The sequence below is a fragment of the Gopherus flavomarginatus genome, chromosome 12, assembly GCF_025201925.1.
Source record: "Gopherus flavomarginatus isolate rGopFla2 chromosome 12, rGopFla2.mat.asm, whole genome shotgun sequence".
Lineage (NCBI taxonomy): Eukaryota > Metazoa > Chordata > Testudines > Testudinidae > Gopherus > Gopherus flavomarginatus.
Genome location: NC_066628.1, coordinates 39,213,581 through 39,228,072, shown reverse-complemented (window position 1 = coordinate 39,228,072; position 14,492 = coordinate 39,213,581). Strand labels below are relative to the sequence as shown.

The 14,492-nt window shown below is 49.1% G+C and overlaps 1 protein-coding gene across 1 annotated transcript in view; it reads right to left on the bottom strand.

The window, feature by feature from the left end:
• ACSF2 (acyl-CoA synthetase family member 2) overlaps positions 1 to 14,492 on the bottom strand; it is a 51,302-nt gene that overhangs the window by 26,562 nt on the left and 10,248 nt on the right. Inside the window, exons 2-10 of the mRNA XM_050920504.1 lie at positions 11,674 to 11,869; positions 9,980 to 10,108; positions 8,848 to 8,901; positions 4,892 to 5,010; positions 4,201 to 4,363; positions 3,646 to 3,741; positions 3,099 to 3,247; positions 2,514 to 2,605; positions 1,423 to 1,499 (exon numbers count right to left, since the gene is read on the bottom strand). Of these exons, the coding sequence (XP_050776461.1) occupies positions 1,423 to 1,499; positions 2,514 to 2,605; positions 3,099 to 3,247; positions 3,646 to 3,741; positions 4,201 to 4,363; positions 4,892 to 5,010; positions 8,848 to 8,901; positions 9,980 to 10,108; positions 11,674 to 11,869 (1,075 nt within the window). The remainder of the gene's footprint in view (positions 1 to 1,422; positions 1,500 to 2,513; positions 2,606 to 3,098; positions 3,248 to 3,645; positions 3,742 to 4,200; positions 4,364 to 4,891; positions 5,011 to 8,847; positions 8,902 to 9,979; positions 10,109 to 11,673; positions 11,870 to 14,492) is intronic.

Here is a 14,492-nt window from a genome sequence, read left to right as displayed (position 1 = left end):
GCAAACTGGGTGTGAGTCCAGCTACACAGCTCAATCCAGACCCTAGTCCCCCCTTATCCTGCCCGCAGGTCCAGAACAAAATCATTTTGAAGAAAAGAGTTTTATTATCAGCCTTACTACTGTGAAGGAAGAGGTGACTCACACGTTCCAAGTACTGGCTCCCTTGTAATAATGGTGGGGAACATCTTGGGAAGGCCAAATATAGAGCTGCTGTAAAGTAAATGGCTGCCACTCCATTGAAGTTCATGGAGTTAGGTCACAGCTGAGTTTGGCCCTTGGTGTTTTAAACTCAGCCCTAACAGCTTCACACAAGAAGCAAAGCCGCAGAGCTCCCATTCCAGGGCAGTTGTCCCACACTCCCTTCGTGCTGCTCCGTTCCAGAGCGCACAGGAGGGCCAACAAAACTCTTGGTGCCGGCACGTTCTGAAGCTGCCAGCAACAGAGCAGAAATCTGACGCCTAGTCCCATGTGGTTAACCCACCACATCAGTTTGTTTCCTTGGCCTTCACAGGCAGCTTGTTACTTCCTTTAAAGCAGAACAATCAGGCTGTGCACACTCGCTCGCCTTCAAGTACTCCCAGATCTGTTTTTCAAAAAGATAATGAGGGTGAGATCTGGGGCCGACTACACAGAAAGAGACAGTGCTCCACTATGCTAAACATACTGCAAAATGCATCAGCTAAACCCTACGGGACCCACTGAATGATGGATGGAACAAGGCTGGACGTTCAGAACACCCCGTTGTTCATGCACAGGAATGAGGGTACACATGCATGCTTAGTGACGGAGTGCAAGTCCTGCTCAGACACTGTGTGTGTGTGAGAATACACAAGAAGGGCTGCAGCGCGCATGGCGCTGGATCTGACCCTCCACACGCTCAGGTTCAGAGCGTGTGCACGAATCATGCCGGAAACTGAACATGTGAGTGCCATCCATGCTGGTGAAGGGAATCAGCTAATTCAGCAGAAAAACACAACACCGTTCTGAGTCAGCCAGGTGTCTTCATCAGTGTTTATACTTGAGGATTCAGAGATAGCATGTGCAATACGGAAAAGAGAATTGGTTGCTGCAACCAGAAAATAAACAGAGACATGTCCCAGCCTGGGGTACGACCCAATGTGGCCACGCTGGGTGCAATGATCTCCCTTCTCACCGTAGCTGTCCTTGTAGTTTCCTGTGTCCCTCCCAAGATGGGTTGGGCTTCTGATCCCCAGCCCAGTTACTCCACCCGGTACCCCCTTGGAAGCCTGGAAGGCATGAGGCCTCTGTATCCCATCACGCATGAACACATTCATTCAGGGAGCCTCCAGTTCCATTGCTCTGTACACAAGTCACACATGCTCAGGTTCCTGGTTTCCAGTGGACGGTGGGGGAGGGGAGACGACCCAGGCAGCCCAGGCCCAAGCATGGAAAACGACTCACCACAATATCCCGCATATTCATCTTGGTTATAATCTTTTTCATGATCTCAGGGGGCACAGGGGATCCTGCAATGACTCCTGGAAGAGAGACAGCAAGAGGACTACGTTGGAGACTCTCCTTCCCCAGGAAATCCCACTGAAAGGGGTCGGTACAGTTAGATCTGATGGCTGACAAAGCCTTTGGGAGGCACTAGGTCCTGTCTACATGCTTCAGCATTTCCCTAGCTGTGGGTACTGATTATTCCCAAAGCACTAGCCTGGCAACAAGAGCTATGCATTTCTCGGCCTGGGTTGGGGGGTGGCCTCATTTACTTGTTAGGAGAGTTAATTCTACAGCACAGACCTTCAGGATCAGACTGACATTGCACAAGCGGAGACATTACAATGTCGATTTTCAGTGTAATCAACAGACTTGATAGGGTTAGGCCCCTTCCTCAGATAACAGGGAGTTTCAGATGTGCTACCCAGGTACTTCTAATTCACCCATCACAGCAGTCTCTGAATGCCAATGCTGCCCATAAACTCTATACCACTTGCTTCAACTGTTGCTATAGGACATTTCTATCACTGATGCTTTGGGAGGGAAAGTAAAGCTGCAATACAAATGAGCTGCACATCAGCTACCTAAAAACATGGGTAGCAATTCTAAACAAGCAGGGAATTTTACATGTAGGAAATTCACTACCCATTGCAGCACTGCCCATTGCACCCTGGGGAACGTGTGTTTGCTGCCACATGTTGGTGGATGGAGGTATGGAAGTCCAACAAGTACAATCCTTCCTGCACATCCCCTCTCTGCTTCCATAAGACACAACAGCTGGATAACTCCCCCCCTAAATCTTCAAGTCATCAGGCCATTGCTCTGAAGAGAGGAGAAGGGTGCTAGAAACATGGAAATCATGAGCAGAAGATTGTCAAGTAGGAAAGCACACCAGCAAATTAACAGGGCGATGCAAAGAGCTTGCAACACACATTTTTCTTCCTCACTAGTGATTTGCTTGCACAGCCTGGCCCATGAGCATCTGCCTGTCCAGGTGGCTTCCTCAAGGAGACCCAGCAGAGGCCAGTTACCATGGGTCCTGCTGCACTTACCTCCCCGGAGAGATGAGAGGTCATAGCTGTCGAAGTCGGGCTGGGAGAGCATGTCTATGAACATGGTCGGAGTGCCGTGTAAAAGGGAGCATCTTGAAGGGACAGGAGAGAAAAAGCAAAGTTGAGGAATCAGAGCCTGTGGCAGTAAAGCCTATGTAGCCCACTCCTCACTGTGCCTGGGTCAGGCCTTTGCGCCCGCTGGGCAGGCCTGGGAATAATGGATTTATCATGCAGCAGCAGCACCTTTGCTTTACACACAGCACCTCGGCAATGCAGCCAGCGCTGGGGTGGAGGGGATGGTGGAGGGAGAAGGCAGCTGGTTATGTATAGACTCACACCAGTCACTAATCCAAACAAGGAGAGGCCATGCCTTCCAGGCAAGAGTCAGCAGTGACGAGGGCACCTTGGGATGGGCAGTGGGGCATTTCACAAGTTCCTGGGCACGACAGGGCCAGGGCTAATGCAAACAAAAGATTATGCCTCTGCCACAGCAGGGAGGCCAGAGGCCAGGGGCAGGAGCTGCCTGCCAGCAGAGCTGAGCTAAGTGACTCCTCCAGGTGACATTCCAGGGCCCATGATCCTCACTTCTCTTGAGCCACTGCCTCCAGCGCAGCTTTCCCCTCGAAGCTCAAGGACGGGAAGATAGCGGGGGCGCCATGCACAGCCATCACCATACAGCCTCCAACAGAGCCCAGGCAGTGGTAGAGGGGGACGGGGAGGGCAGTCCGGCATTCCTAGGGGCAAGCCGAACAAAGGCAGCAATGAGGAGATAGGAACCATTGTGATGCCTGGCACACATGGGCCTAACACAGGGTTCTCCCTGAACCACTTACACCCATAGGGTAAGAATATGAGATATGGGGGCTGGATAGCAGGGGGAAGGAATTGCTTGAATTGTCATTGTGCCTCAAACCCAGTCTTGTGGAAGTGCCCTCTGCTGGCACCACCGCAGCACAACATTGCTCCATACGCCGTCCTGAGGGCTCCTCACTAACAGCGCTCTCAGCTCCCCTCACCCACAACTTGGGGGGTCTTTCGCTGCGTCCTGCTGCGGAGTCATCCGCCTTCTCCATGTGCTCGGTCCCACTACGGCCGGAGCACAGCCCATCCCCCACTGACTGAGCAGACTCACCTGCTGATTGACTCCCAGCCTCAGCCCAATCAGGTTTGCATTATTCACAATGTTTCTATGAGAGAGGGTGGCTCCCTTGGGGCTTCCAGTCGTGCCCTGAAAGACAGAGAGCATTATGAGATTCTCTGGTATGACCGTCCTTTCAGAGGGGCAGGTGCACAGCTTCTCTGTGGTGATCCCTCCCCTCCCCACCCCACAGATTTCTGCTCTGCACTTGTCCTCTAGTCTCCCTCCAGATCCGGCAGCCTCTGATCCGACAGCCCCACAAATGATATGACACAGACCAACTGCAGCTGGAATCAGAGCTCTGTGGCATGCAGGCCCCCCATCTCATCCCTGCTGTCAGCTCCTGGGGAAGGGGCAAGCCATGGGAGTGGTGGAGAAAAGGGGAAAATCCTAGATGACCTCCTAAATCCTATTGTGAAAGGGCCAGGGAAGATGGGACAGTATCCACGCAAGTGACCAGCTGTCAAGGGGAGCAGCCTGCTTAGCACTGGCCACAGGGGTCACCAGATCTGGTGTCCGTTGCAGGGCAGAGCAGCATGTGGTACCTACAGAAGTGAACTGGATGTTGATGGGCTCGTTGCAGGACAGAGTCTGCTGGACCTCTCGTAACTGCTTCATATGGCTGCTGTCCCCAGCCTGCATCACCTCGCTCATCTGGAACGTGCCAGGTAGCTTGGAGTCTAAGGTGATTACAATGGATAGGTCTGGCAGCCTGAGACAAAGCAAAATACTGTCAGCAACAGTGGAGTAAGGAGGACAGACTGCCTCGGTGCTTGTGCGCTGCTAGGGGCCCAAGGGCCCCTGTATCACCTGGACACAGGAAGCAGGAGCTGATTAAGGCAGCTTACATGGGATAATGCCATACTAGACTCTTCTTCCTTTCTCCTCTTTGGCATGCAGGTTACATGGGAGGAGCTGTGTATAACAAAGGGCACTCAGCTCCAGCCCAGGTAGGTCTAAGCGAGATCTCCTCTGTTTGCTGGGGAAGGATAATGTCTGATTCCTTACTGGAATAGGGTGCAGGTCCCAGTTGTTATCAGCCAGTGATCTGGAGTCTATTTGGTGCTCAGATAACAGGCTGATGGATGCCATAGGGTATAAAAGCCTAGACAGAGATATTTGTGTGGGACTTCTTTTCCCTTGGGTTCAGTAGTAGGTTTGTCACCCTGCAAGTGTGAGGACCCAGTGCAGGGCACAGCCCTGGGGAACCACAAGAGGATCTCTGGTGTTTCACACTCACCTCTTGCTCTTTATTCCCCCTGGACTGGATTTCTCTAGCTCAGGACAAGCTTGCTTCAGGATCTCATAGTATCTCTGGGTTTTAAACTGAGTGGGGAACACCAGGGCCTTACAGCCAACCTGTGTGGGGAGAAAGAGGGAAGTCAGGCTGGAGTGACACCCGCTGCCCAGGCAGTAATGAACAGTCCCTGGAAACCTGACAGCAGGGCACCTGCATTCACTGATGATGGAAAACCACCACACACACCTTGAGAAACCTTAACACTACCTGGGGCTCCTCCCAGGACTTGTTCGGCTATGAGTATGTGTTACAATGGCCCCTGTCTAGACTGAGCTTTCAAACTCTTCCTAGAAGGAACCTCTTGTAAGATGGCTTAGAAGCAGGGGACAGCTCCTACACCACACCAGGAGACATTTAAGGAGTCCAACTCTCCTTGTGCCTTGCTGCCCTCATGAGCAACCCCATTTCCCAGCAGAACGGTGACCCCAAGATCCCAAGCTCACACCCACCTGCAACGTTGGGTTTAATGTTCAGCATTCTAACACTTCTCTTCCCAGAGCAGACATCCCTGGTGTAGGCAGGTGCAACTCCACAGACTTCAGCAGGGCTGCACCTGTTTACAACAGGCCTGAATTTGGCCCAGAGCACATAAATTGTATGTTCCATTTAAGATACCATTGCTGAATCTGATGCTGGCAGGAACAGCCTTCCTGAAAGTGACACTGCCACTGAGGGACCCAGCGTCAGATTGAAAGCCATTTTACATCCCATTTTAGTATTGGGTTGACAGAGCTTAAAAATGGTACTGTTTACCCACCAAGGACCTGATTCCCCTCTCACTTCCACTGCTTTTACTCTTCTGCAGCCCCACTGACTTCAGCGGTGCTACTCCTGATTGACACAGATGTATATGCGAGAGGAGGCTCAAATCCGTACAGCCACATTGTCAAGGCAGGGAGCAGCGTATGTGCCCAGGAGAATTCAGCTGCACTGCTGTCACACACCGATTTGCAGGTGCAGCTGTGGGTTTCTGTTGCTTCCTGGACCCTTCGCATTTTGCTGAAACTCTGCAGTTCCTTTTCCGATTAGCATGAAAACAGGACAAATGCTACCTGCCGCCCCAACCCCAACCCCAACCTCACCACGTCAAGAGGAGGCCAACATATGCCAGTTTTAACCAAGAAATTATTTGCAAGTACTCTGTGATTTGCAATGGGAGAGAGCAACAATTGCTTTCCCTTTCGGAAAGGTCACATTGAATCCACCAGAGGCCTCATCTGTACAAGGAAGTTTGGGGCTTTGTAACTTAGAGTATGTCTACACAGCAAAGCAAAACCCAGGGCTGGTCCACACCAGCCGACTCAGGCTGGTGGGGCTGTTTCATTGTGGTGTAGACTGCCTGCGCTCTGGGACTGCCCCCCCTCCACAGGTCCTAGAGCCTGGGCTCCAGCCTAGGCCTGGAAGTCTACAAAGCAATGAAACATCCCCACATCCTAAGCAGGCCAGCTGTGGGTGTCTAGTTGCTGTGTAGACATAGCCTTTAACTCCAGGGACACCATGATCAGGGTTAGACAATTAAAGCCACAATACTAATCTGAAAACTCCAAAGCCCCTTGTCTGTAAAGGTAGTTATGTGAGGAGAGGAATTGCTACAGGAGGGTCCCTCTTAACAGACGTGGCAATGGTTAGCAGTAGATCTTTCTGTAAAGGACCTGCACTGGGAAAGCCATGATCAGTTTGTATTTACAAAGCTCTGGAAATCTGGTGCAGGAAAATGATCGAAGGGAGGAGCAGGTAGGAAAACTGGCTATTTATTATTGTGTGCTGGAAGGAATTATTCTGCAGTGGCAGGAAAAGGATGAGGCTGCTGGTGGGTTCTGTGGTGAATCTATTTCAATAGTCCAAGCCCATGAGGGAAGGGTTTTTGTTTTGCAGACTTCCATTAACAAACAGCAGCAATCTAAGGAGAGACAAGGCGCTGGCAGGAGATGAGGATAGGCAGACAGCCTTAATGTCAAAGCTACAATACCATAAATACCAGGGAACCATTTCTCCTGCCACAGCATACAAGTGACTCCCACTGAAATCAAGAGGGCATATTCTGCTCCTGACCACACCTTCGTAAACCCAGACAGATTCCATTGACCTTAATGGAGTCATTCTGAATTTACACCAGTGTAAATGAGAGCAGAATCTGAACCAAGGAGACCAAGATAAAAACAAAAGCCAAGTCCTGGAGGAGGAAAGGGAAGCTACTGTTGTCCCTACGGAGCTAATCAGAATGGAAAGCACAAAGCAAGCCAGAGTGGCGCAGATACAGGATACCAACAAAAGCTGCATTGGCGCTATGAAAACCCTCCGGTGCCAACACTCAGAGCTAACACAGGCCTCAGAATCCAAGCTCTAGAGACCACCTTTCCTTTCTCTCTAAACGCAGCCATCTGTTCCCACTCCTCTGCTCAGGGTGGGCACTAAAGAAACTTTGGGGCAGGAACAGACAGCCGTTTGCTAGGAAAAGCTCTGTCTGACTCTCAAAAGGGGAAGCCACCTTGGTGGGTTTAACACACCAGATTTAACAGGATGACAACTTGGGCCATCAAACTGAAGGGCAGGGGCTGACCATCCAGGGACTGAGGTGGGCGAAGGCTCACTCAGTGCTGCTGTGAATTCTCTATTTCAATCTCCTGATGGCATAGGGAGTGGGCTGGGAAAATCCAGACTGTATTTTGGTTCCGTCTCCTCTTGTACTAGGGTTACAGATTTCCAAACTGAACAAATTCAAAACAGGAGCGTAAGTGGCCCCTTAATCCAAGAAGGATTAATTTTATTCATAAGAGATTAAATAGCTTTAATCCCTCATTACTGGGGATTAGAAACTGGATCTTCCTCTGCATGTTATGACACAGAGCTGAGGAACAGTCCCATGCAGCTCTGGAACCAAGGCAGGCATATCGGGATTGAAGCACAGCAGCATGTGTCACGTGGGAACAGAACATAAAACATATGGACAAATGTGTAAGAGCCCAGCCAGACTGGGCAGCGCACTGGAAAATACATGGTTGGGAACAAACCTGCAGTGATGGACGCGGCTGGCACCTCCAGAGGATTTTCCCCTCTCTGGTTTCAATAGGTTAAATCCTGGCCCCACTGCAGTCAATGGGCATTCTGCCATTGACTTCAATGGAGCCAGGATTTCACCGTATGGTTCTATCATACCTAACCACTGCCACCATACACACAGAACTAACAGCCCAGCAAGGCTCAAGGAAGGGACGTTCACAGGGGATTCCAAAGTAGGCCGGGCTCCTGCAGTTACTGACAGGGGCCTACTACAGGGGCAGAGTCACTTGGATCAGTGTCTGCTCTGTGGTTTTGCACTCAAAAGCGCAGACTGGTGTTAGTTCCCAGGCGCCAGTTGAATTAGAACTGGCTCTCGGAGGAATGCTGCCCCGTCAGCCAGCTGTCACCCCAGCACACAGCTTCTGAATGATCAGTCGCTCCCAATGCTCTGCTGTCCAAGGTGAGTAGAACCGGCCCTATGCTGGACCCTCGGCACCTGTGTGGTTTCCTTAGCACCTAGTCTAGAACTGACGGCTGGAGACAGAAAGGAGGGGACGCAGGAATCTCCTTGTGGAACAGGCGAGAGGGTGGCCACAGGGAACAATAATGGAGGAGATTTACTTCTAGGCATTCACACTCCATAGGGCCAATTGCTGCACCGTGGGGCCCCCTGCATATGTGGCCAAATACCCCCCCCCCCCGCCCCCCAGCCCTGTTCTCACAGGCTGCCCCAAAAAGAAGTTTTTCTGCTGCCTGCATTTCCCAAGTGCCCTCCCTGATCAGAAGTTCTTTTGCTGGTGCAGTTCCCATGGTTACCCTCTGCCTTTAATATCGCCACATTTCAAAGTGTTTGTGGGCAGAATCAAGTGGCATTACCCGTAGGTGGCCTACAGTACCTTCTTGATCACAAACTCCAGCTCCTGGGCCTGATATGCAGGGTTCACAGACACCTAGAATGGGGAAGAGACAGGAGAATTAATCAAGGCTCTGAAAAAGCCTCAAAGATCCCATCTTCTAACCATTTAGTCTAAGAGAAAGGTGCTTTGGAGGGGAAAAAAACTCAGTGAAAACACACTTGCAGCTTCTTCCTTGTATAGGACACCAGGATTAGGAGAACCACTCAAATTTCATGTTAACTAGGGAAGCCCATTTATCCCCATTTTTACATATAGGGCCTGGAAGTAAAATTACTCGCACACGGTCAAATGACATGTCAATAGCAAAGCTAGAAATAAAATCCAGGCCCCCTGACTCCTAGCTCATGCTCAGCCCACTACACCACAGTAATTCACATTTGCAGGGACAGTCAGAATCCTTTCTGGGTAACACAAACAGTGAAAACTTCACTATCGCACATGGAACACCATAGAAGCAGTTCTGGCCACTGAAGTTGAGTTGAGCCATCAAATTTAGACTTTTGGTAGCCCACTAAGCTAAACCCATCTATTTACCCTGTCTAATGTTGTATCTGTTGAATGCCACCACAGTGGGTGATGCTGTACAAAACTTCCAGGAAGACACACTGCACGCCTTGCCCCAAGGACCTCATGATGTAAATAAGACAAAGCCCTAATGGTACTATCGGGTGATGGCTGAATCTCCGGGGGGGGCGGGCAGACATCTTAGTATATTACATTTTTAAATGGTCACTTTCTGCGAATGATTTTCATCCAGAGGCACCATGGAAAGTATTAAGGGGCAATTTTAATACTAGTTGGTCCTTTGGGGGCACCAGGACTAGATATAAAAATGTGTAGCCCCCCTATACATTCCCTCATGCCATCAACAGTTGTAAATTATGTCCCAGGGTCTCCCACTGCCTCTCACCGGCTTGGCGTTGTGCTTTTCTGGGTAATGGAGGGTCAGACTAATGATCACTGCTCAGACCTTGCATGACATCTGCTCCCACTCTTCACTTCAGCTCCCTTACGCAGCACATTATTCAACTTCTCCAAGATCTCCAGGCTTCCCCTTTGTCTCCCCCTGGCCCTAAAAAATCCAGGTGCCCAGACAGACAAGTCTCCTTACCAGGATAATTCCTGCCTGGGCTGTCGCAAATTGCATTAGAACCCACTCATACTTGTTGGGACCCCACATGCCCAGCCGGTCTCCCTTTTTCAAGCCAATAGCCAGAAGTCCAGCTGCTGCCTGGTCCACCTGCAAAACACATATGACGCCAGGTAGGGAGAGAAGTTACCTCGCAGGGCACATCAAGGCATTTCAATCTCTCACATGCTAACCTGAAGGCAGCTGAGCTTCATTTTAGCCCCCAGTTTAGGAAACAGAAATCAAGCATTATACAGCACTACTGTGCAGTCCGGCAGCTTATTGCTTGGCGCTATTTGTTCTATAAACAGCAGTGCCTAGTGGACGTACAAAGAACAGATCGCCCACACTTATCCGGTGACTGACGGCACGAGAGGCGCAAACTCAGAACATGCGTACAAAGGCAGCTAGGATTCTGGTAAATCAGACATGTATAGGTGACATCATTCCTGTGCGGTCAAGGCCTATGCATCCTTTAACTCCTACATAGGCCCTCAAAATAGGACTTATATGGTGCTGCTGGATCCATGTACAGGGTGAATTTTAATCATACGGGCTTATTGCTTACTTTGGAAATAATTCGGATTAAGAACACAATTTAACGAGAAGTCTGACCCATCTCATTTTTGAACCCTATCCACGTGAATCAAAACCCAGGCATTATATTAAGATCATCATTTATCTTGCATAACGGCAAATGTATTTCAGCTGGGGCTGGACATACACGGTCCAACTTCCTCAGTAACGTTTCATTAACTTTCTGACATTCTCTCCTTCTAGTGTTTCCAAGATGAACTAAATTTCAGTCCACATAACTGTTTATAAAATCTCTTTGTAGGGTTCTCTGTTTAAGAAATGGTATTTTCCAGGTGAGTCAGAAAATATTTTAAAAATTAGTGAGTTCTGCGAATAGGGTTTATTCTTGTAAATTAACAAAACTCTAGCAAATCTACAAAAAGCAATATCTGAACACCTTGGATTATCAAGGCCATCCATCACATCTAGGATCATTGGGCAAATCTAGTGGAAATTCCCTTCCCCTCCCACTTCCAGATGGAATATTGTATGCATATTCAGAATGCCAATTCATACATATTATTATAAACAGGCCAAGTCCTGCAGTCTTTACTCAGGCAAAACTCTGACTGATTTTAATGAGAGTTTTACTTACGTAATGACTAGGAAGCTACAGGTGCTTAGTACCTCTGAAAATCAAGTCACACTGATGCCAGTGGGATTTGGATTAGACTTCAGGACTTGCCCCAAGATAAGTCAGATAGATAGAGAACCACTTCCTAAGTGCAGTAATGCAATCTAGGACATGGATTTATTGCATTACGCATGAGTACTTCCTCTGGGCACTGCCCTCTCCCTTTGCTCTCATGCCTTACAGAGCAGCCCATGAAGACAGGGTAAGTATGCACACACACACACCTTATCACGCACATCAGATGATAAATCAACATGCAGCTTTGCTATGTATTCAGAGCCAGGATCAGAATCCAAACCAAACAAGCCCAACCTCTGTTTTCAATCCAGGGACGAAATCACTTTTTTTCATTTCTCCGATCTATTGATCAAGCCACCCACTCATACTGTGATTCAGCTGCATTGCAAATTCTCAAGGGTGGTGAGATAAAGGACCAGACTCTGTAACAGGCACATCAGCCACTCACTTCTTGTATGAATTGGGCAAACGTTTTCCGAACTCCATCTCGACAGAACACCAGGGCCTCCCGGTCTGGAAACCGATGGACTGTCTCCTCCAGGCACTGACACACGGTTTTGGTGAGCAGTGGAATGTTTGTGGTCCCTTGGATGTAGCTGTTGGTTGATACTGGTGTGACAGGGGCCGTGTCTATGTGCAGGGCACTGTAAAAGAAAAGACGAGGATCAGCAACAGCTGGGAGACAGACAGTCACTAGTAAGGTCTCCCTTTTGATACTCAACTCACACAGCACTCCTTAGGCTACTGTCCTTCCTTCTTTTTGCATCTAAAGAAGTGAGATTTTTTTACCCACGAAAGCTTATGCCCAAATAAATCTGTTAGTCTTTAAGGTGCCACCAGACTTCTTGTTGTTTCTGTGGATACAGACTAACATTGCTACCCCCTGATACTTTGCTTCTTTTGGGGCCATCTTATACTCACATTGGCTTCACTGCACTATAATGTAGATACAAAGGATTTACAGGTCATGGGACTCTCAATCCCAACAAGACAGAGGTCTAGTCACTAGAGTGTTTTGGGATATATGTAACCCACAAACCTCCTAGGCGTGGTGCTCTGTCCCATCTAGCGGCACTGAGACCACTTGGAGAGATTAATGAGTCTGTTCTACAGCCTTAGCTAACAGCCAGTTGGCTTTTAGCTCATGCAGTAGAGACTCATGCACTAAGCTCCAGAGGCCTGAGGATCGATCCCACTGACGAGGGGTCTGTTAGTGTTACATATAGTACAACAGAGCTACTAGAGCGCTGGACCACAGCCATCTATCTATGGTACTAATATAGCCCTCATTAACATAGTATCTGAGAACCTCACACTCTAATGTGTTTGTCCTCCCAACACCTTTGTGAGGTAGGGAAGTGCTGTGTGTGAAAGATATAGCAACTTATTGAATTAAGTGTATGTATCATTGTGGGCCAGGGATTGTATGTACTTCCCTGGGGGAGGGGGACCATAGCCCCTCCAGGAACTAAGAACAGTGTGTGTAGTGGGGTGGGGGGTGATTAGGCAAATTCACTCAGGTTGTAACACCTCGCAAGAGGTCCCACCACCCGGAGAGATTCACATATACTGGTTCAAACCGGATTCTCTAGAGACCACCGGACAACAAAAGGACTTTTGGAACAATAAGCTACGTTTAAACTGACTCCGGAGTGGCTTCTGGATCTAGCAAACAGACAGCAACTTCTGTTCGAGGGGGGCCCCAATCCTTTCTGGGACAGGTTGGAGGGACTTGATCTATTCCTGGGGCCACTTGTTCTGAGCTAACAGCTGTTATGGACTTGTGACCACAGGACAAAAACGCTGGTGGAGTCTGAAGGACTGGTCACCTGCCAGAAGCCTTGTTGGGGTTGGGATGATCTCTTCTCAGGTTATCAGAACGTGTGCAGGTTCTTTCATTGTTTGTAATGTTTTCTATGTGCTGTTTTCACCTTAACAACCAATGCACTTGCTTAGAAAGGGCTGCATGGTAACTTATACAGTGGGCAATGATGCTACTTATAGCCTCCAAGGAGAAGGCAAAGCAGACCTGCTGAGGCAGTCTGACTTGCTGGAAATTCACAGGGTAGGCAGGGGATTGTGCAGCCTGGAAAACCCCTGGTCTGGAGGAAGAGAGGCACATGTCTCCGCCTGAGAGGTGATGGCACAGAGCCAGAAGTCTGAGCATGAGTGCCCTAGGTGGACCATAGAGGGGGAATACAGGTGCAGTTGCCCTGTTTTGTGACACTGTTCCCGTTTTACAGATGGGAAACTGAGGCCCAGGGCAGCTAAGTGACTTGCCCAAGATCACACATGAAGTATGTGGCATAGCAAAGATCTGAACTCAAGTCTCAAGTTCCAGGTGGGCAGCCTAACCATTGGACCATCCTTCTCCATGTGTCCTTTCAACCATCCCCGCCAGTCTGGTACCAGCAGAAAAAAAACCTTGCATTTTATTTGGCCAAGAAGACATTACAAGTCCTAATGGCAGGTTCATCTTGTGCTTTCAGATCTCTGGAATGTGAGCATCAGAGAGCTGCGTGCTGACCTTCCCACGTTACTCTGGGCAGGAGGGAGGAACAAGGACATTAACCTCTCTTGTGTGACTATTTCTACCAGGCTTCAGCTCACTCCCTTGTGCATTTGCCACATAGGGCCTGATTTTCAGAGCTGCTGAGCCCCACTTCAGCCCCTGACTTTATCTGGGATAGTGGGTGTTCAGCATCCCAGATCTCAGCCTCATCTACCAGAGTGCAGACAAGTATCTTTGCTCTCCATTCTATTGGAAACAATGAAGTACCTGAGTGAGCAAAAGGAAAGAGAAGGTAGAGAGGCTGCTGTGTGCACAAGAAAGGGTGGCGGGGGGAGGGGGAAGAAGGAGAGAGAAAGCATCAGAACAGAGTTACATTTTCCATCTTTCATGGCAAACATGGAAACCTTTAAAACAAGCAGTGTGAGAGGTTAAATTCCCCAGTCATTTGAAACCAAGACACCAGCGTTAAGTTGGCAGGCTGATGCAACCTCAGCATAACTCAGGCACAAACAGTTTTCCTCAAGAGAGAACACACCAAATCATCAGCTTATGCACATGGGAGTAGTTCCATTCCAGTGAACAGAGCTGTACTGATTTACACCAGCTGAGGGTCTGACACAATGTTTATAGCCAGAATTAACACAAATTAACCTAGGCTAAAGAGTAACAGAAAATTCCTCCTCCTGGGCTTCAGCCCAGTCCCAGTCAGGATATACAAGCTCCACCGTCTGTCTCTCAAGCAGCTAAGTTACAGT